The 21,658-nt window shown below is 56.2% G+C and overlaps 2 protein-coding genes across 2 annotated transcripts; both read left to right on the top strand.

Annotated features, from left to right (window-relative positions):
* Window positions 1-6,150: 6,150 nt before the first annotated feature.
* LCN6 (lipocalin 6) lies at window positions 6,151-11,784 on the top strand. The gene is made up of 6 exons (XM_058524699.1): window positions 6,151-6,240; window positions 6,471-6,610; window positions 10,177-10,247; window positions 10,622-10,732; window positions 11,208-11,309; window positions 11,624-11,784. Exons 1-6 carry the CDS (start codon window positions 6,151-6,153, stop codon window positions 11,782-11,784), a joined length of 675 nt encoding a protein of 224 aa, XP_058380682.1.
* Window positions 11,785-13,139: 1,355 nt separating this feature from the next.
* Window positions 13,140-16,845, top strand: LCN10 (lipocalin 10). The gene is made up of 6 exons (XM_058524698.1): window positions 13,140-13,250; window positions 14,022-14,161; window positions 14,503-14,573; window positions 14,925-15,032; window positions 16,300-16,398; window positions 16,817-16,845. The coding sequence occupies exons 1-6, from the start codon at window positions 13,140-13,142 to the stop codon at window positions 16,843-16,845; spliced, it is 558 nt and encodes a 185-aa protein (XP_058380681.1).
* Window positions 16,846-21,658: the final 4,813 nt, after the last annotated feature.

Here is a 21,658-nt window from a genome sequence, read left to right as displayed (position 1 = left end):
GATGATTTATACCACAGAGGTTGACAAACACTACGGGCCAGGGCCCCGCCCCCTCCCAGAGGGCTGGCCGTGAGACACTTAGCAGTGCAGCACCGCACCTTTGTCACATCTTACATTCCCATGTGTGCCTGGGTCTGTTCTGGACCGTCATTCTATCCCACTGTTCCATCTGTTCATGTGCAGTGCCATTCTGTTGTAATTATTACAGCATTAAAGTATGATTTCATGTCCTGTAAGTCTAGTCCCTCCTCAGACTTCTATTTATTTTGTATTTACTTATTTATACTAAAAAAGTTTTTTTATTGTGGTAAAATAGACATAAGATTTACCATTTTATCCATTGTTAAGTGTCCAGCTCAGTGGCGTTAGGTACCTTCACATTGTTGCGCAGCCATCACCTCCATCCGTCTCCAGGACATTTCTATCTTCCCAAACTGAAGCTCTGTCCTCATTAAACACTCACACCCACCCCCTCCCCTTATCTCTCATGGCTTTTCGTTTTTAATTTTTTTCTAGATATTTTTGCAAGTTTAATTTTTCCTATGAAAAATGCTTGTTGGAATTCTTATTTTGGTTGTTTTGTGTAGTTAGTGCCGTTGAGTCGATTCTGACTCCCAGCAACCCTGTGGACAGCAGAGTGGATCCCTGCCTGGTCCTTTTACACCATCCTCTCCCCTTCTGGCGCTGTATCAGACAATGCTCCACTGCTTTTCACAGGGTTCTCATGGCCAGTTTTTTCAGAAGTGGGTGGCCAGGTCCTTCTTCCTAGTCTGTCTAGTCTGGAAGCTCCACTGAAACCTGTCCACTGTGGGTGACCCTGCTGGTGTTTGAAATACCACTGGATTGTGTTAAATTCATAAAATTAACTTAGGGAACAGACCTCTTTAGGATGCTGAGTCATCCTATCCAAGAGCATGGCACACCTTTCTGTTCGTTCAAGCCCACGTCTGTGTGTTTCAGGAATATGTAAAAGTTTTCCTGAAATAGGTTTTGCACATTTCTGATATGGTTATTCCTCAATATATTAAATGTTGGTTAATATTTAAATGAGGTGTTCTTTAGTATTCTATTTTCTGATTATTGTTTGTGCGTATGAAGGCTATTGGTTTCTGTATGTTAATTTTATGTACTACTTCTCAATAAACTCTTCTGTTATTTGAGTTATTTTACCATTGATTCCCCACGTACACTATTGTATCATCAGATGTGGCGACTGCTGTACTTCTTCTTTTCCTTTCTTTATGCCTCTAATTTATTTTTCTTGTGTAATTGCATTGGCTCTTGCCTTCAGTGCAATGATAAATAGTAGAGGAGATGCTGGACATCCTCGCTTTGTTCTCAGTAAAAATGCTTTTGGTGTTTCCCCATTAAACAAGACGATGTTTTTAGGATTAAGGTGTATATATATTTTATCATGTTAATGAAGCATATACAATTTCTCTTTTCTTGAGTGTTTTTTTTTTTTTTTTTTTTTTTGTGAGGAGATCAGCCCTGAGCTAACATCCGCCAATCCTCCTCTTTTTTTGCTGAGGAAGACGGCCCTGGGCTAACATCGGTGCCTATCTTCCTCCACTTTATATGGGATGCCGCCACAGCATGGCTTACCAAGCAGTGCGTCGGTGCGCGCCCGGGATCCGAACCAGCGAACCCCGGGCCGCCGCAGCGGAGCGCGCGCACTTAACCGCTTGCGCCACCGGGCCGGCCCCTCTTGAGTGTTTTTTAAAATCAGGAATGGGCGTTGAAATTTGTAAGAGACACCTGTGAAGGTAAGCACATGATTTTTCTTCAGAGTCTTTTAAAAAATATCATCTAATATATTATTAGATTTCCTAATATTGAACCAACGTTGCATTCCTGGAATAAATCCCACTTGGCCATGATGTATTATTTTCCTGATGTGATGTTGGGTTCTGTTTGTTAATATTTCATGAACTATTTTTGTTTTGATATTCATAAGTGACATTGGTCAGATATTTATTTTTTGGACTGTATCAGGTTTAGATATCAATGTTATACTTGCTTCATGAATAAGATTTGGACATTTTCCTTCATTTTGTATGGTCTTGATAATTTTTGTAGCATTGAGATGCCCTAGCCTATGAAAGTCTGGTAGAATTCCCTAGTGAAACCATCTGGGCCTGGTGCCTTTTACAGTACAATTCCTCAACAACTTTCTTTATTTGTTCTATATGGAAATTGGTCTATTTATGCTTTCTCTGTCTAATAGGGTAAATTTTGGCAAAGTGAATTTTCCTGTAAATTTATCCATTTCATTTAGGACTTCAAAATTGTTTTCATAGACATCAGCAAAGTATTTTCTATGGATTAAAAATTTTTTCCTTCTGTCTCAAATGTCATTTCCCTCCCTCTTGTCACTTCTTACTTTATGTGTTTATTGTCTCTCTATTTTTTTCTTATTTATGGTTGCTAGTGGTTTTCTTATTCTGTTAATTTTTCAAAGGACCAGGATTTTGATTCATTAATTACCTCTGTTACTTTTTACTGTCTGCCTATTATTTTCTGCTTTTATCATTATTATTTTCTTTAGTTTACTTTGTTGTTCCTTTTCTAGCATTTTGAGTTGGGAATTTAATGCATTTATTTTCATTCTTTTTTTTTTTTGGTGAGGAAGATTGGCCCTGGGCTAACATCTGTGCCCGTCTTCCTCTACTTTATATGGGACACCACCACAGCATGTCTTGATAAGTGGTGCGTAGGTCCGTGCCTGGGATCTGAAACTATGAACCCCGGGTTGCCAAAACAGAGCGCATGCACTTAACCACTTGCACCACTGGGCAGGCCCCCATTCTCTCATTTTTAATGGTATCAATGTCTAAGGTTATGATGTTTCCTCTGATTACCATTTTACATAGTGTTTCTATTTACTTATTTTAAATAAAGTCTGTAATTTCAGTTTGTATTTTCCCTTTCATCCAAGAGTATTTTTCAAAATAGAAAGTTAAAAATTATCCCAGTTTAATTGTATTTTGGTCAGAGAAGGTTGTTTATAATGCTTCTGCCTTATGGAATTTTCTGATACTTTCTTGGTGGCTTAATAAATGATCGATTTTTGTGTGTGTTTTACTCTCTGTTATCAAGATGTAAAACCGTATACAAACCCTCAAGAGCTGCCTTGGATTTTTAGCCTCCTTTATCCTGACCCACGTGGGTCCACTGGAGCTGCTTTCATTGAGAGTAAGTCTCCTGCTGTCAGTCTGTTTCTAGCCGCTCGCATTGCTCTGCGTTTCGCTCTAGGAAGTTTGATGTCAGCTTATTTCTCTCACCCTTGAAAGTCATTTGATCATTTTGCCTGGAAGACTCTGAGGAATTTTTCTTTATCTATAAAGTCCAATAGTCCCTTTGTTTCCTAGGCACAATCAACTCTTATTTCATTTTTCCTGACTTTTATTCACTTTTGCTCCTAGCTTTTCTTTAATTCCTCATTCAAGGTGTTCTTGTAATATCCTTCACTGCTTGTTTTAGTATATTTAACTCAATTTGGAGTGTCATGTTACAGTTTTCTTGTTTTCCCTGCCTCTCATGGGGGGATTTCCATTAGATAAATGTTTTTATTCTTATTTTGTTAAGTATAAAGACTAACTAAGTGCATTCATTTCCTAGACAGGGTTGGCAGTTTGGGTGGCTTACAAGATTCCTAATTCATATGCATCCACGAATGTGAGTGCAGTAAATCTTTAAGGGATGTCATTTTTGGGGTAGTTGTGTGTGTGTGTGTGTGTGTGTGTGTGTGTGTGTGTGTGTGTGGTTTGGTTCTCCTTTGTCTTGAAGGCTCCTACACTTTCCTTCTGCATTTTTAACTCCAACTACCCAGTCTAGAAAGGCGCCTTTCCTGACACTCTTCTCACCCAGATGTGATGCCTCTCTGAAGCTCCTGCCCGAGCCTAGGTTCTCCCCTGTCCTGTCCTGCAGGCAATGCTCCATTCTATGAGGGCTCCTTCTCAGGAGTTCTGCAGTCAGAGCCGACTTTCTTCTCCCGTGGCTTATTTTAGCTCCATCTTAGGTCTTCTCGTCCCATCTTCTCTCTTCTTTACAGATTTTGTAGGCCTCTGTAATGCTCCATGAAGTCTTGAGACAGGAGCTCCAGAGAGATCTCTGGGGGACATTTGTGTTTATTTTTTGCTTGCAGATAATGTGAGGTTTCTAATATTTTTCATGATTCGTGTGGTTGCATTTTTCTTCTCTTAGAGCTACATATTTTTTGGAGGATTGTACATAAATTCAGTTTTAATAATCCACCATTATCTTGGGTTACACAGATGCCCTTTACATCACTTTTTATAATTGCCAGCTGCATTATGAAAATTATGAAAATACAATACAGTTTCAAATGTGGCTCTCATCTTGTTAAGCCGAGTAATCATAGCTGTTTTTATAGTTTATGTTATGGTCTGAATGTTTGTGTCCTCCCCCAGTTCATATGTTGACCTCCTAGCCCCCTATGTGATGGTATTGGGACGTGGGGACTTTGGGAGGTGATTAGGTCATGAGAGTGGAGCCCTTGTGAACGGGATTAGTGCCCTGATAAAACAGACCCCACAGAGCTCCCTCACCCCCTCCATCATTCCACCAACTCTAGAAGTGTGCAGCCCGGAAGAAAGCCCTCACCCAACCATGTTGGCACTTGATCTCACATTTCCAGCCTCCAGAACTAAGAGAAATAAATGTCTGTTGTTTACAAGCCACCTAGTCTGTGGCTTTTTGTTATATCAGCCCAAAAGGACTCAGACTGTCTGCCTGACTTTTCCAACACAGGAAGCATTCATGAGTCTGAGTCTCTTGTCTGTTTTTTCTGCTGCTTCTCACTCACGTTGTCTTAGTCTCCTCAAGTGTTTTGTCAGGAAACTGTACTTAAAAAAATAGTGAACAGGATGAATTTGAAGGTCAGGATGATGTTTTTGTCTTCCTATTGTCATCTTCTTCTGTCAGGCATCCGTGAGGCTGGCAGTCAGGGACCACGCTAATCCAAGTCAAGGCCTGGGACTCTCTGGGCCCCTGAGGTGGTGGAGACTTTAGCTGCAAGTCTGTGCTCCTTTACCTGTAGGGTCCATCTCCCAAGCAGGGGCTGGAGTGGTGGCTTAGCAGAGATTCCCTCCTTGGAAAGCCCTGGTAGGACCAATGGCTTCATCTTTCCTCCACCTTCCAAATCTTGCCTGTTCTTGTGTTGCCAGGACCACTGGAAGCCAACCAGCAAAGGTGTCCGAGAAATGCAGTTTGCAGGTTCCACCCACCCCCAGTGAAGACTCCTCCAGCCACCTCCCCCTGGGATATAGGGCTCACATAGATCGTGCTGAGCCCTCTGCCCTCTGCTCCCAGGCAGGGGCTCCAATGATCCAGGGGCAGGAAGCCCAGGCCCACAGAGAGTTCTCATGGGGCCTGGGGGACGTGCAGCCCCCGTGGGGCCCGGCCGGGGTCAGGGAGAGCAGAGGAGGGAGGTGGCAGGGCTGAGGCTGTCCAGAGAGTGGGCAGGTCTGGACGGGCAGAGGGGAGGGGTGGAAGGAACAGGACATTCTGGGCTGCGGTGCTGGCTGTGTGTGGGGACAGGAGGCCAAGGACAGCAGAGCAGAAGGGTGGGTGGGCCAGGAAGGGGTAGGAGCTTTTCTTTAAAATTTTTGGGGACTTTTTGTATTTTTAATGATCGAAACAAAAGATATCCCAAACCACAGCTTCTGGAAGAACTGCTTGTTCTTGCATCTCTCCTCAGACTTGACCTTGGCCTGCTGCCGGCCTGGGTTTAAGAGCAGGGTCTCTGGCCTTCCTCAACTGAGTGAGGGAGAGTGTCGGATCCCTGGGGAGGGGAGGAGAGGGGGTGGTGTGCAGGGAGTAGGATGCTCATTCTGGAACCTTCCAAGTGAAAGGAAGCTTAGAGAAGCAGGGATTAGCAGAGCAGTGTTGACTTAGAAGGGGCTCGGCACACACTCCCCAGGGGCCCAGAGGCCCCCAGTGAATAATAATGCCCCTCTTCCCTTGGGTAATTCTGCCGCCCTGCAAGGAAAGCCAGAATGGTGTCCTGGCGGTTAGTGGCCGCCCACAGTGAAGCATTCAGAGCCATATAAACGGGTTCCCAGGGGCTGGAGGGACCGCATACCTCTGGGACCCGAGGCGTGTGCTGGTGTGCGGACCTCCGGGAGGATGGGAGGTGTGCTGCTGGCTGCTCTTCTGGCTCTAGTCTCTGTGTCCAGGGCCCAGGCCGTGTGGCTGGGCAGGCTCGACCCCAAGCAGGTAATGGTCCTCCTTGGGGTGCCATTAGCTGCCTTGGGGCACGTTGGTCCTATGGCCAGGCCCCTCCTAAGGGGCCACACAGCCCCTGGGCTCCCCCCGGTGCCAGCCAGACTGGTGTGGGCTTCGGGGGGCGGGCTGGCCTGCGTCAGGGGCCCCTGGGCTCCCAGATAAAGGGGTGCCTCCAAGGGCTGAGGGCCTGGCCCCCTCTCACCCGCCGCTCTTCCGTCCAGCTCCTGGGGTCCTGGTATGTGCTGGCCAAGGCCTCCGGGGAAAGGGGCTTTGCGCTGGAGAAGGCCACGAAAAACATTGAGGGGGTCGTGGTGACCCTCACTCCAGAAAACAACCTGAAAATGCTGTCCTCCAGGCACAGGTGAGTATCCATGGCAGCCCAGGCTGTGGTCGCAGCCTCCTCCAGCTGAGCCCACCTGGCCCAGCCACAGAGGCTACGTAAGCCCAGCACATGTGCTCCTGGGCGCCTCGACGCCCCCCTTCCCTGCCCTCCCTGCTGGATCTGCTCTGAGCCCCATCCTCGGCCTGGCCTCTGGGGTCTGCATCCCTAGACTCCCGGCCTGGTGGCCTCTGGGTAGGACTCATGCCTTCGCCAATAGGGCCGGGCACAGCCTCTGACTGCCCTGCCTGCTGCTTCCAGGCCCTTGGTCAGTTTGGCCAGGCTCCAGTCAGAGCGGGAGAGGCCTCTTCTTTGTGCAAACCCTAAGAGCCGCTGGTTCTTTTGGAAAATGAACCCCCAGAGGATGCAGTCACTGGGGCCATTTGTCAAACTGGACCTGTATTGTCAGGCCGAGCCTCAGCTGACCTTGACCGATGGAGCAGACCCGGCGCACAGCGGGTGGGAGGGTGCCGGGGGGAGCCGGTGGACGGGCAGCCAGAGGGGGCTGTGCTGTGGGGAGGCCATGCCACCTGGGGGCAGAGGGGGGAGCCAGGCTGCGGGGCAGGGGGCGTGCCACACGGGGGCGGTGTTGCACTCTTGTCCCCCACCCTTCCCATGGAGCAGGCCCAGCCCGCCTTGTGCTGGTAGGCAGCGCGGTGGGCGTTTCCATCCAGGCAGCCCAGCTTCACAGTGCTGCCTGGACAGCTGAGCAGACGGGGCCCAGGGAGGAGACCCTTCCCCCTGCTCCCTGAGGGCCCCCATCCTGGAGTTTGCCTGCAGGAGACTGTGGGCCCCTGTCCACCTGGGCCAGGCCTGGCCATGGGATGAGTGAGGACAGGGGAGGTCTGGGTCACATGGTGGCTCTGCTGTGTTGGTTGAACATGGGTCACGTGTGCCGTGGGTGTTAGCCCCCAAGGCCACGCGGCCGGGCAAGTCCCAGAGAGGTTTGTGGAATAAAACATCCAAATATGGAAACTTGGCATCTGGAGAGCCCCGGCCCCTTGGAAAAGCCGTGGCTGACGAGAGAACACAGTGGTTGCCAGGGGTCTCCACCACCATTTCTGACGTCTGCTTATCAGTGCAATTGGTCAGCGGCCTCGCTCCACGCTGGTGTCAACGCGCATCTGTCTGAGACCCTCGCCTGACCCTGAGGTGGCGAGACAGGCTGTGCCGAGGTCCCATAGGCGGGACATCCTCAGGGCTTGTAGGAGAGAAAGGGGGCTGCTTGCATTTCGTTATTTCATTTGTTGGCCTTTGAGTAGGAAATACATTTGCACGGTTCAAAGTCCCAAGTCCCCAAGGGTACACAGTTCGCCTTCCTCCACCTGCCCCACCAGCCAGTGCCCACCCCACAGCTAACCTGCGTACTTGATTCGTGGCGGCTCCTCAGAGATGTTCAGGTGCACACAGGACACACGTGTCATTTAACACGCCTGCTGGAAACCACTCCCTACCAGTCCACCGAGGCTCTGCTCTCTTTTAAAACATTTTTTATTTCATTTAAAAAATTTTTAAAAATTGTAGTAAAATAAACATAATATAAGATTTACCATCTTCACCATTTTAAGTGTGCAGTTCAGTGGAGTTAAGCACATTCTCATTGTTGTACAACCATCCCCACCATCCCTATCCATCTCCAGGATTCTCTCATCTTCCCAAACTGAAACTCTGTCCCTTAAACACTTTTAACACTATCTCCCCATTCCCTCCCCCAGCCCCTGGCACCACCATCCACTTCCTGTCTCTGTGGGTTTGACTCCTCCAGGGCCCTCATATGAGTGGAGTCCTACAGGATCTGTCCCTCTGTGTCTGGCTTATTTAACTCAGAACAATGTCCTCCAGGTTCATTCATGCCGTAGCACATGCCAGGATTTCCTTCCTTTCTAAGGCTGAATAATGTTCCTTTGTGTGGACAGACCACATCTTGTTTATCCATTCACCCATCGATGGACACTTGGGTTGCTTCTACCTTTTGGCTACTGTGAAATATGCTGCAGTGAACACGGGTGTGCAAATATCTCTTCAATAACCTGCTTTTAACTCTTCTGGGTCTATCCCCAAGAGTGGGACTGCTGGGTCATATGGTGACTCTATGTTACAGTTTTTGAGGAACTCGGTTCTTTTTTATAGCTGCGTCATACTCCACCAGGCTTTCTTCCAGTGCTCTGCCAACGGACAGACAGTGGTCTCCAATCTTTTGCAACTGGAGACACACTTCGGGGAGTGGACCCTGGTGAATTCGCCTCTGAGGGGTTTACCTGGAGGATAAATCCCTAGGAGCCGAGGTCTGTCTGTGCTTCTGGCGACACGGCTCCATGTCACACACAGCTGGTCCCCCAACTGGTGCCTGTGCCGGTCAACTGCTGACTCTTTGTTCTTTGCCATCCAATGGGCAACAAATGGCCCCGGACTGGTGGTGATGTGCCTTCTCTTACCACAGAGCACGGGACATCTTGTTTTATGTTACCCAGCCTTTTGTGCTTCCTTCCAGAGAACTGTCTGTATATTTTGCACATTTTTCTCTTGGGTGTGTTTTACTGATCGGTGAGAACCCTTACCTATGAGAGATATCAGCCACTTGTCTGTGACAAAAATTAGTTGCAAATGTATTTCCCAGTTTGTCATTTTTCTTGTAACACTGAGGACCTTTTGATGGGGAGGATTTCTTTTATTTTCGTGTGGTGTTTACACCCGCCTTCTCTCGTTGGGCGTGTGGGTTTGGCAACACAGTTGGGGAGCCCGTCCCAACTCCTGGCAGCTGATGGGCTCTGACATCTTTGACGCATTTGGGGTTTTACCCTGGGGAAAATGTGAGGCATGGCTTCAGTTTTTTCTAGATTTCTACCCAACTGCCCATCGTCCTTTGTGGGATTGTCCATCCTCCCTCCACTGACCTGAGATGCTAACTCTGTCACGCACTAAACTCCCGTGCGTTTTGCTTTATTTTCGGACTTTCTGTTCTGTCCCTTTGATCTATTTATTTTGTCTATTTATTATTGTCTATTTATTTGCCACGACCCTGTGGTTTCACTACTGCAGCTGTGTAATATGCTTTACATTTGTTGGCTTGTTCTCGCTGAGTTTTCTTCCTTTTAGAATTTTCCTGGTTGTGCCTGTTGGTTTTTCCACGTGAACGTGGGCGTCACGACGACGGCACTTTTGTGGGTTTGTGCCTTTCATGGATGATGACGTGAGGAATGGTGGCTCCTTTTGGTGTTGAATCTCTGCGTCCGGAGTAGCAGACCACACCCCGTGTGTCCACGGCTCCTTTTGTGCCCTCGGGAGCGCCTCAAAATTTCCTTCACGTTGATCTGGCGGCGCAGGTCTCTCGGGAGGTGACAGGAAGCGACTGACCCTCCGCAGAGCTCCCGTGCCAGCCGGTTCCCCAGACGGTTCCAGGCGGTCGAGAGCAGGTTTCGGGGTGACAGGCCAGCAGGAGGAAGGCAAAGCCCCCCGCGGCGACGCTGGCCCGACGGCCGGGTCTGGGCGCAGGACTCTGGCTCCTCTCCCGCGGCTGGACCCCGAGCCGACACGGAGTTTCTTTCCAGGCTGGAGAGATGCGACCTGAACGTGGTGGAGCTGCTGAGGCAGGACGCCGGCTGGGTGTTTGAGAACCCCGGTGAGGACGCGGCCGGGTCTCGTCCAGGGGTCTGGGGGCGGCTCCTTCTCCCTGACGGGGGCGCCCTGGCCCCCCTCGCTCGTGCCCAGACCCCCTGCGGGCCGGCGCCGCGGGGAAGGGGCGGGGCGGCTCCCCGGGGCGGGCGAGCTCGCTGCCTCCGGTCAGAGGCCTGGCGCCGCCGCGGACGGAGGGTCACCGCGGCAGGCTCGGCGGGGACCCGCCCCCTGAGGAGCGCCGGCGCTGGGCGGGGCCGGGGCCGGGGCCGGGGCCGGGGCCGGGGCGGGGGGGGGGGGGCGACGGAGCGGGGCTCCCGGCCTGCCCGGAGGGGCCTCTGCAGGGTCCTCACTACCCCCGCGGGGGCGCTTGTCTCCCAGCGCTGGGCGTGGTGGAGTTCCGGGTGCTGAGCACCGACTTCAGGGACTACGCCGTGGTCTTCACGCAGCTGGAGTTCGCCGACGAGGCCTTCAGCACGGTGGAGCTGTACAGTGAGTGGGGGCCCAGGGCCCCCCGCCACCGCCCGGCTGTGCTGGGCGCGCCGGCCCCGAGGCCCGGGGAGAGGGGCCCAGGGGTGGGGGGCTCCTGGGCCTCAGAGCGGCTGGCGGTGGGAGAGGCGGGGTGCTATGCGGCGCCCCCCCACCCCTCTGGCCCAGTGAGGTGGCAGCCTCGCTCTGCTCCTCACTTCCAGTGGCCCCATCCCTGCACAAAATGGCCAAGTGGGACCCCCATGCCTTCCCTCCTCATCTCCCCCTCTGCACACTTGCCCCCTGTAGGAGACACGGCCCTGCATGGAGGGAGGGACCAGGCCCCCTGACTCCCGGGCTGGGGAGGTGAGGGGCCCCATGTGGTGAAGGGCCTTGTGGTCAGAGGAGGGCAGAGTCCCTGGATCCTCGGAGTCCTGCTGCAGACCTGGCCCCCTTCCTAGCCCCAGGCCAGGCTCTCAGAGGGCGCCCTGCCCTGCAGGTCGGTCGCAGCTGGCCAGCCAGGAGGCCATGCGCCTCTTCACCAAGTGGAGCAAGGGCCTGGGCTTCCTGTCGCAGCAGCAGGCTGAGCTGCAGAAGGACCGTGAGTGTGGCCATACCCATGGGCCTGCTGGGGCAGCACTGACCGGGGCTGGGGGGCGCATTTGCTGACTCCTCCTGGTCTTGGGGACCCTCCTGGCCTCAGGGAGTCAGGCAGGCCCCGGGGGAGATCTTCAAGGAGTGACCTGCCCCCTGCCCAAAATCAGGCCTGTGGGGACGCCCCCATCTCAGGCAAGGCTGTGGACAGGCACCGGCAGGGCCCCTGGGCACTCGGGCAGCTGCAGTCTGTCCTGGGCAGCCCTGCTGGGCAGCCGAGACCTCCCGGGTCCTCACAGCCCGTCTCCCTTCCCTCTCCAGTCACCTGTGCGCACAAGGCCTTCCAGGTAAGCTTCCCCCAGAACGTCACCTGGGGATCCCTGCACCGCAGGAGGAGCCAGGGGGCCCGGGGAGCTCCCACATCCCAGTGGGCAGGGGGCCCCTTGCCCCAGCCTGAGGGGCGGGTGGCTCCACTGCCGTGAAGCACCGGGGGCAGGGGGGCACCTCTTGTGGGAAGCCCGGGGTCCCCCAGTGCTGTTCTTGGTTTTCAGTGAATGCTGCGGGCCACAGGGGACAGTGCCTGCCTGTCCCCGTGGAGGCTGGCCAGGGGCCGCCCTCCTCACTTGGCCTCCAGCCATTGGGCCAGCTGCTCCCGGGGGCTCTCACTGCGGATCCCAATAAAGCGATTCCACAAACCTGCCCGATGCCTCTTGCTTGTGTGCTGGCAGGGCCCTGTGCTGGGTAGATAGAGGAGCTGCACAGGGGGGCTGCCTTCTCAGGGCTCCGGTCGGCGCAGGGAGAGGAGGACAGGGTGGGCAGGCTCGCCGAGGGCTGAACCGCAGAGCATAGAGCCAGCTCCAGGACAAGAGGCCTGACCTGCACTGCATCCCTCACCAAAGTCCCTTTGGGTTGGGGACACCTGGACTCAGGCCCCAGCTTGCAGGGGACACCACGGTCCCTGGGCAAGTGGGAGGCTGGTCTGCGTGGGCTGGAGCAAGAGCCTGTGGGTCGGCCCAGACGCGGTTTGGGCATCTGGAGGAAGCTGGCACCAGTGCCCACCAGGGCGCTTGGCTGGGGAGTGCTGTGTCCACGGCACGAGAGTTTTGGCTCCTGGCCTGGGGCTCTGGGGCAGGGTCATTGGACTAGGACCCCAGAGGGCCTGAGCCTCTCAGTCCTCCTGTGTTCTGGGGGTGCCCTCTGAAGTCCTGGCAGAAGCATGGGCCGTGGGGGGAAGCTGGGATGGACGCAGGGTGGGGGGCAGCCCATGGCTCACTGTGAGGTGCGCACAGGGGTGCCTTGCCCTCCGGGTCGGGTGTGCACACGCACACACACACACATACATGTCCAGCCTGGGCCCATCTGTCAGTCCCGGCTCAGGGCATCGAGAAGGCAGCCCCGCTGTCGGCGCTAGCACCATCTGAGCCCCATCTTCATGGTGGTCATGCTTTCCTGCAAATATCCCCGTGAAGTGACTCAGTGACTCCTCCAGGCCATCTGCCTCTGTCTTGGGGGGTAAGATGAGAGGCCCAGGGGTGAGACGGCTCCAGGGGACACTGGTGACCCCAAGCCCAGGAGAGCGACCTTGGGAACATGATGGCTTCCATCCTCAGGAGCCTCCCAGGCAGGCAGTGCCCCCTGGTGGTGTGCTGGCCCGAGAGCTGAGCGCCGGGGCTGGCCCTCTGTGCTGGGGGAGGGGAGGGCCCAAAGCTCCCTTCCCTCCAAGTCAGCCCACCCCAGGCTGGCTCGAGGCTCTGGGTTGGCCAGACGCCCACGGCTGGGCGGAGTGGGCAGGGAGATTTAAACGCAGTGTCCGGGTGGCTGAGGGAGGAGGGCGAGGATGGGGCTGGGGTGGCTGCTGCCCGCGCTGATCCTGGCAGTGGTGCTGGCTGTGGGGTCCCAGCCGCAAGAGCAGATCCCTAGGGAGGCCCACAACCTCAATTGGAGCAAGGTAAGCCACGTGCCCGCCGTCCCTGAGCCAGGCTCCGGGGCCAAGAGGGCCAGGGATGCAGGGGGAGCGGCTGGAAGATCACTTCCTGGAAATCTTCAGAGGGCGTCCCGAAACAGCGGGCAGCGCCCCGAGGCTGGCGGGAGGTTCGGGCGTGGGCTTCTGCCAGCCCAGCGGGGCTGCCCACCTAGCCTCTCCCTGAGGGGCTGACAGCCTCTCTAGAGGACAGACCAGGACTGCAAAACTCAACTGACAACCGTGGACCCCACGGGCCGGGAGCCCTGAGGAGGGGGCAGGGCAGAGGGCCCCAGGCGGATGTGGCCTGAGGTCGCCAGGAGCTGCCGGGTGGGCAGAGGGGAGGCGGAACGAGCAGGGCATGTTCTGGGATAACGAGAGTGCTGGCCAGGTGGAAGGTTCCGGTGGGGTTGGTCGTGGACACAGGCTGAGTGGACTGTGGCAATGCCCGGAAGCGTGGGTTTGTGGCAGGAAGAGTCAGTGGGATGGGGTGCAGGGGCGAGCTGGAAGGACAGGGCCCCCAGGAGGCCCACGGAAGGAAGTGCCCCGTGTGGTGCCCATGGCCCAGCCCTGTGCTGCCTCGGCCCCAACCAGCTGGGCAGCTGCCCTCCACGGCCTGGGGTGGGCCAGCCTGTGGGAGCTGGATGTGGGCGGGGCCTCAGGCAAGGGTCACTTGTCCTGCGGGTTCTGGGCTCCTGGCTGGGCACCAGGGGAGCGGGGCAGCACCTATACCCTATGCTCCCCGGCACCTCTCTGCAGTTTTCAGGGTTCTGGTACATTCTTGCCGTCGCCTCTAACACCACAGGATTCTTGCCAAGCAGAGACAAGAGGAAGCTGGGGGCGTCCGTGGTGAAGGTTCACAAAACAGGCCAGCTGAAGGTGGTCTTTGCTTTTAACCAGTGAGTGGTCGAGGGCAGAGGTCCCAGCACACCCTTCGAGGACCCCTGACTGCAAACAGCCCAGGGTGTCTCCCTTTCCCCAGGCAGGGGGCAGCCAGACCCATGGGTCAGTCTGGACAGCCCACAAGGACGGTCCCTGCAGCCCCGACCCCATCACTTCCTGCCCCCTGAAATTCAAAAGGCTGGCTTGGGGAGAGGGCTCTGCAGTCCACGGGGCACTCGGCGGGCACACCAGCATAAGCGGTGGGAGTTGCCCTGGTCCAAATTGGAAAATTTCGGAGCAACAGAGCCAAGAAGGGGCTCGCTGGCCCCGAGCTTGCAGCCCTGCCCTGCCCCCCCAGGTCGCAGGGGTGCCAGGCGCACACGTTGCTTCTGCGGAAAGACAGGAAGAAGGCCGTGTTCAGGAATCCCCGTACGTGAGACAGCCCCGGCCCGGGAGGAAGACCTGGGGTGGGAGAGTTCCCGGCTTCATGGCCACCGAGACACTGGATACGACGCCACTGACTGCACTGCCCCCAGCTGCCCCTCTGTCCCCGAGACCATGGGCGGGTGGGACGGTCACCAGAGCACAGGGTGGTCAGGCCAGCCTTGGTCCCCGGGCCTCGCCTTCCCAGAGCCACGGGTGCGTGTGCGCCTGGGCCGGGCCTGGGGAGAGGGGTTGGGGAGACTCTCCGACCCCTTCCAGACCCCCCACTGGGCAGCGGGCGTCGTGGGCGGGCGGCAGTCCAGGCGCAAGTGGCGGCTCTGTGCTCTGTGCCTGCAGTGAGGGGGGTGCAGGGCTTCCGCGTGCTGTCCACCGACTACAGCCACGGCCTGGTCTACCTGCGCCTGGGGCGGGCTGGCCGCACCTCCAAGACCCTGCTGCTCTTCAGTGAGTCCGGTGGCTGCCCGAGGCTCCCGGTGGCCTGGGCGTCCTGGGCAGTGAGTGTGGAGGGTGGAGGCAGGGCGGGGGAGGGAGGGGGACCGAGGGGGATGGGGCTCAGAGGTGAGGACGTTGGTAAGAGGGAGGCCTCTGCCTCAGGCAGCTTGGGGGCCCTCATAGACCACCACAGACCGCGCTTACATGTGGACGCTCAGGTCTCACAGCTCAGGGTCCAGCATGCCGGGGTCCTGGTGGGGACCCTCTTTCTAATCTGCAGATGGCCACCTGCTCGCTGTGTGCTCACATGGGGGGGGAGAGAGAGCTCTGGTCTCCCTCTTCTCATAATGGCACCAGTCCCATCAAGAGGACCCCATACTCGTGACCTCATCTAACCCTAATCACTTCCCAAGGCCCCACCTCCTAACACCGTCACATGGGGCTCCATGTGTGAATTTGGTCAGACATGACATGCAGTCCACAGGGGTCAGTCATGGCCCGGGGGGCGCAGGCTCCTGGGAGGGGTGATGTGGGGCTGGTGGGGAGTGTGTGTGGCCGATGAAGTGAGCGGATGGTCGGGGTGGGTGGGCAGAGCCAGGGGCCCTGGACATCGAGACCACACAGGTGGATCCGGGAGGCGGCCGCAGCAGGGTGAGTAGGGGAGGTCAGAAAGCAAGAGCACCCCTGTGCACCCTCCCACTCCACCCCACCTCCCCCCACCAGCTGATGGCAGGATTCGGGGAGGAGGGGGAGTGGTGACAGAGAAGGCTGGATGTGGCAGGAGGAGGCTCTGCCCGGGGATGGGGCAGCTGGTGTGGAGGTGACTGGGGTGGGGGAAAGGGGCCTGACCCCACTTCCAGGCACCCTGATGCATGGGGCACGGGGGAATGGGCAGCCCTGTTGGAGAGGGTGGGACCCCCAGGGGGCCGGGGGGAGTCTCAGTAGAGGTGGGCACGTCCAGGAATGCAGCGGGAGGGGCACCAGCCGAGACTGGCCAGATGGGATTGGATGAACAGAGAGGGCTAGCCAAGTGACCCTGAATGGTGACCCCGCCTCCCGAGCCTCCCTGGGGACATCCCCCTGCCCTGGAGCAGAGAGGGGCAGAAGGACGCTTCCCATCACCCACCAGCCACCGGCTTTCCCTCAGCGGCACCCCTGGCTCCTGCGTCCCGCAAGCTCAGGGGCATTTCGGTGGCTGTGGGATAGGGTGGGGGGTCCGGGTGTAGCCCCAAGTGTCCAGAACTGGAAACTTTGATGTGACTCTGCTTCCCGGCCGCAGGCAGACAGAACACGTCCAGCTTCCTGAGCATGAAGGGCTTCGCAGACACGTGTGAGGTGCTGGAGCTCACAGATGGCGCGGCCGTCCTCCCGAAAGACGGTAAATGTGACCGCAAGGCTCCAGGTCTAGGACAACAGTGTCCTGGCCCCACCTGCCCATCCTGGTAGAGCTGACTCACACGAGAAGGAGAGACGAGAGGATGACAGTGTCACCTTTTTAAAGATCTGAAACCAACTCTGAAGGCATGCCCGCATGTGCATCCCCGTCCCTGCCTCCCGGTGCTTTACCAGCATCAGGGTCATCATGCCTGCAGCCCCTGCACAGGGAGCGAGAGGGGGCACCCAGAGCACAGACGTCTGTGGTCTCTGTGGCTGTGGCTGGAGGACCAGGGGCTGCATGGCTCTGCCCTCTGCGGTGCCCAAGACCAGCAATTATGGAGCCAGCAGACATGTCACAGGCGGACGTGGGCTCCCTTAGAGCAGCCCCAACCCTCTCATAGCCTCTTCCTCTCCCACAGCCTCCTGTGCGCACACCATCCTGCCGTGAGAGGGAGCCACCCACCTGCTCTTCCCTTTGGGGCTTGACTTCTGGTCCCCCTAGACCCCTGGAGCATTGTTCCAGATTGCAGATCTTCACATCCAACTGCTTGTTGAGAGGTGTTTGGTGACCCCAGGCCATTGATGGTGTGGAACCCAGGGCCATGGCTCTAGCCCAAAAGCGATCCTTTTTGATTATTGAGCAATGGGGGCAGGAGGACGCCTGCTGACTGGGCAGGGAGATACCAAGCAGGCCCCTTCTGCCTGTGTCCTCTGGATTACATGGCAGAAAGATGCTGCTGTCCCCCATCTGCTGTGAAATAGACCACGGGCCCGTCCAGTGTCATCCTTGCCGTGTGCCTTCTCTGTAGAGTCTATGCCACCGTCCTTGACATCCTACACTCCCTCAGGAAGCCGTTCACTTCTTGACCAAACATTTCTAAGCACCTGACATGTGCCAGGCATTGTGCTGGCTGCTGGGGAGAGAGCAGGGAGCACAATGGGAAAATGCAGTCCCTGCAGAACCGACGCCTTATCAGGAGAGGCAGACACCGTGCGACACCCAGGCACATGGTGGTAGACTCTGAGAAACAGATCTAGAGATGACAAGTGCAGAACAACAGCAAGGTTGACTCCTTCCAGGTGGGGGAGGAGGGGTCAGGGAGAGCTTCTTGGAGGAAGTGGCATTTGAGCTGGAAAATGAAGGGGGGTGGGAGTTAAGGAAGTTATGGTGGGGCTGGGGAGCAGGGCATCCCTGGAAGAGGAAACAGCCTTTGAAAACCCCAGAGTGGTGGAGATGGAGGGAAGAGCACGGATTTGGGGGCCGTTTGGAAGGGCGAGGTCATGGTGGGAAAGGCAGGCGAGAGAGGATGGTTCAGTCACAAGAGAGGGAACCCCAGAAGAGCAGGGCTGGGGCTGAGTTTGGGGGAGCTCCAGGACCCCCAGTGGAGTGTCTTATAGGGAGCTGGAGTTCAGAGGGGAGATCTAGGTGGCAGAGAGAAGTTCTGGAGTCCCTGATCTGTATTTGGTAATGGGTGTCACAGCACGGATGAGATCATCCGGGGAGAAAATAATAGGACGGAATTGGTCAGCTACTGCCACGTAACAGACAACCCCAAATCTCTGAGCCATAAACCAGTACAAGTTCACTTAACTTCCCCATCTGGGGGTCAGCTCGGCATCGCCTGACCTAGGCGGGGCTCCATTGGGCAGCCCTGTGGATCTCAGCTGGGTTTGCTCTTGCAGTCTTGGGTTGGCAGGAGGTGGGTTGGTTTGGGCTGGCTCAGCTGGGGTGGCTCTGCTCCACACATCCCTCATCCTTTACCCTGCGGGCTAACCAAGGCACGCTTGTCTCATGGCAGCGACCAAGGCACAGCAGGTCAGGAAGAAACATGAGTCCTTTAAAGACTCAGAACAGGCACACCGTCATTTTTGCCTCCTCCTCTGAGTCAAAGCAAGTCACGGTGCCAAAACAAAGGCGCGCGCGCGCACACACACACACACACATACACGCTGCCTGCCCAGCTGGGGGTCAGAAGGGGAGTGCACGCTGGGGAGGTGACAGAGGAAGAAGACAGACGGTGGAGGCTCCTCTCTTGTGTGTGAGTAGATGTGTGTCTTCACTTGTGTCTGAGGTCAAGTCAGACCCGTTAGTTCATACTGGGGTGAGAATTTTGTGATAACACTGAGATTCCTCCATCACTTATCCACAACCAGGTGGAAATACATAATTGCAAATACACGTGTCAGGGTCCGTCTAGGAGACCCGGGTGAGAGGCAGAGGAGGGACTGGTTAGGGACAGGTGACTCGGGAGCTGAGTTTGGAAGGATGAGTGGGGGCTCCTATAGACCGGAGGCAAGAGGAGGGGGGCGCAGTGGTGCAAAGGCAGGGGGCGGGGAGACAGCCGTGGTGAGAGAGGGCCAGGTCCCGGGGGCCTCCATGTCACCGGAAGGAGCAGAGGCCACGGGGACCCCGAATCTGGCACAGCCGTGGGGGGCTGGTGGGAGGAGCCCGCCTCAGCCCACCACCAGGGGCTGTTTCCGTCCCCGCACTTCTGCCTCCCCCTCCCTGCAGAATCTGCGGGCTCAGATGGCCCTTGCCCCGTGCTGCACCCCCAAATCCAAAGTGGAAGCAGACGTGTTCGTTCACACGCACAGAAACTCACACCGACGGCGGCCATAAGCCGCCTTCACGTCCAAATCCCCGATTCTGGGGAGAAAAACACCAATGACAATAAGCATAGGGAGAAGGGGAAATTTCCATCTCAACAAGGTTCGGCAGCCTGCTCTCCCGCCTGCGAGGAAATGAGCAGCCGGCGGGGAAGACGGGAACCACGATTTTCCAATTTTCCGGCAAGCCACTGTCGGGCCTTCTGGGCTGCGGTGCGGGAGCGGCCTCAGTGGCTGCTTCCGGCCGCCGGGGCCCTCACGGCGGGATGACGGAGGCAGTCTGGGGCACGGGGTCCGGCGAGGCACCCCTGGTTTCCGTGTCAGGTTTGCTCTGACCAGAGAGCTCCTCGGGGCTGGCGGCGGAGGGACGGGATGAGCCCCTGCCCCTGGACCCTCGTCGGGAATGGGGGTGCCCTGACAGTCACACAGCCCGTGCCACATGGACACTGCCCCACACCCAGGGCTCCCCTGCTGGCCGACGTCACCAGGCCCGTGACGTGCAGCTGCATGCCCCCAGGCTGGGAGAACCCTCAGGGGACGGGGCGGGAGGGCTGTGGTGGGCGGCCCTGCACTGATGCTCTGGCTGCCTCGGTGGCTTCCCCTTCGCCGCCCCGGCTCAGCTGCGATGAAATCATCCTGGACGTGAGGGGCGGCACAGGGCTGCGTCTCCCCAGAGGGAAAACTCGCTGAAGGCAGGGCCGTCTCCTCCCCCTTGTCTCCCCGGCCCTGAGGGAACAGGACCACAGTGAAATGAGCTGAGTGAAGCCTGACAAACACCCCCAACCTCCCAGAGGTGGTGAGTGGAAAGGAGTTGATTTGATACGCGGCCTTCATAACAGCTCAGGGCAACGTCTGGAACCCTAGCCTGGGTGGGAACGAGCTTCCGGATGATTCTCGGAGGATAGTTTTAACAGACATGTGATCCCTGCGGACCTGACCCTGGGGTGGAGGCGGGCGGCCTGGGAGGAGGCCTGGCTTCCGTCCCTCACGCGGTGGCCATCACCTGGAGGAGGAGGTGTCCACACCCTGAGCCTCAGTGTGCCCCAGTCAGTGGCTTAAACTGCGGGTGTGAATATTCAGACAAATCTTGCACAGATGCCCAATGTATGGAACAGAGAGCACAGCTGCCCTGCCGGATGGGATCAGGAGGCGGGGACTTGCCCTGTCACCAGCCTCCGCAGTCCTGGGGCATCTGCGTGGAACTCCAGGCCACCACGGACCAGGCTGGTTGGACCCGGGTGGGGTCACCGAGCCTGGCTTCCCACGTGCTGACCACGGGCCTGCGTGTGCCAGGCTGAGCGCTGGGTGTGACAAGTCCAGAGAGACACTCGCACTCACTGTCTGAACCAATGCACCTTAGAGATGATTATTCCTGGGAAAGGCATCCGTGATGGGAGTCTAGGTGTGGGCAGTGAGGAAAGTAGGGGGAAGCGCTTCTTTCCTGGGCCTCACAGGGAGGAGGAATAAGACCAGCTTGGCGGTCTCTTGACCCCAGCCTGGAAATCAGACATGGGACAATCCCTCTTTCCAAGGACTGCCAGCAGAGACCTCAGCATGGCGCCCTGTCCAATATGGTGCCCTTCCCAATATGGCACCCAATACCACCTCTACTGGGTCTGTCTCTGACACACTGCCTCGTTCCAAACACGATCAAAGCATAAGTCCCACCCCGTTGTCCTGTACTGTGTGGCTTTCTCTCCTGCCAATTTAGGGTACAGTCCCCCTCGGCAGGTCTTTGTGATGATGGCAGAAACTCAGCTGGTTACCAGAGTGACCCCAGACCCATTGGGATCAAAGAGGCCTGTCTGTTCTCCTAGGAAGGAGCTGGAGTCTCGTCAACGTTGCGTGGACCCTGCCCCTGCCTGCTGAGACCCCCCACCTGCTTCCTTTGCTTCCAGAGGCCAACATCTGTAGGCCTTGGGAAGATGGCGCAGGCTGCCCCCCAGGTTTGCAGAACCACTTCTGTCCTGGCCAGCCTGGGAGGAGCCTCCTGGTGTTAGTCAGAGACAGAACCAGGAGGATGTGTATAGAGAAAGACACTTAATATGAGGAATTGGCTCATGTGATGATGCAGGCTGGCAAGTCCAAATCTGTAGCTGGGCTGGCAGGCGGAGACCCAGGAGAGCTGATGGTGTAGATAAAGATGAAGGCAGTCCCTGGAGAATTCCCTCTTACTCAGGGAGGGTTGGCTTTTTGTTCTATTCAGGCCCTCAATTGGTTAGATGAGGCCCACCCACACTGGAGAGGGCAATCTGCTTTACTCAGTCCACCGATTCAAATGTTAATCTCGGGCCGGCCCCGTGGCTTAGTGGTTAAGTGCGTGTGCTCTGCTTCTGGTGGCCAGGGTTTGGATCCCGGGCGCGCACCAACATACCACTTGTCCGGCCATGCTGAGGCCACGTCCCACATACAGCAACTAGAAAGACGTGCAGCTATGACATACGACTATCTACTGGGGCTTTGGGGGAAAAATAAATAAATAAATAAAATTATTAAAAAAAACAAAAAAACAAAAACAGATGTTAATCTCATCTAAAACACCCTTGCAGAAACACCCAGAATAATGTTTGACCAATATCTGAGCACCCCGTGGCCCAGCCAAGTTGACAGATAAAATTAAGCATCACGCTCGTCATAAGGCGTCTGCCTGCGTT

Source organism: Diceros bicornis, chromosome 28 (assembly GCF_020826845.1).
Source record: "Diceros bicornis minor isolate mBicDic1 chromosome 28, mDicBic1.mat.cur, whole genome shotgun sequence".
In the NCBI taxonomy this organism is placed as follows: Eukaryota; Metazoa; Chordata; class Mammalia; order Perissodactyla; family Rhinocerotidae; genus Diceros; species Diceros bicornis.
Note: the sequence above shows the minus strand (reverse complement) of the source record. Positions and strands in the feature narration are given on the sequence as shown.

Coding starts and splice junctions, on each gene's coding strand:
- LCN6 (XM_058524699.1), top strand. CDS start 6,151: ATGGGAGGTGTGCTGCTGGCTGCTCTTCTGGCTCTAGTCTCTGTGTCC. Junction 6,241..6,470: donor GCAGGCTCGACCCCAAGCAG/GTAATGGTCCTC, acceptor TCTTCCGTCCAG/CTCCTGGGGTCCTGGTATGT. Junction 6,611..10,176: donor ATGCTGTCCTCCAGGCACAG/GTGAGTATCCAT, acceptor GTTTCTTTCCAG/GCTGGAGAGATGCGACCTGA.
- LCN10 (XM_058524698.1), top strand. CDS start 13,140: ATGGGGCTGGGGTGGCTGCTGCCCGCGCTGATCCTGGCAGTGGTGCTG. Junction 14,574..14,924: donor GGCCGTGTTCAGGAATCCCC/GTACGTGAGACA, acceptor CTGTGCCTGCAG/TGAGGGGGGTGCAGGGCTTC. Junction 15,033..16,299: donor CAAGACCCTGCTGCTCTTCA/GTGAGTCCGGTG, acceptor TCCCGGCCGCAG/GCAGACAGAACACGTCCAGC.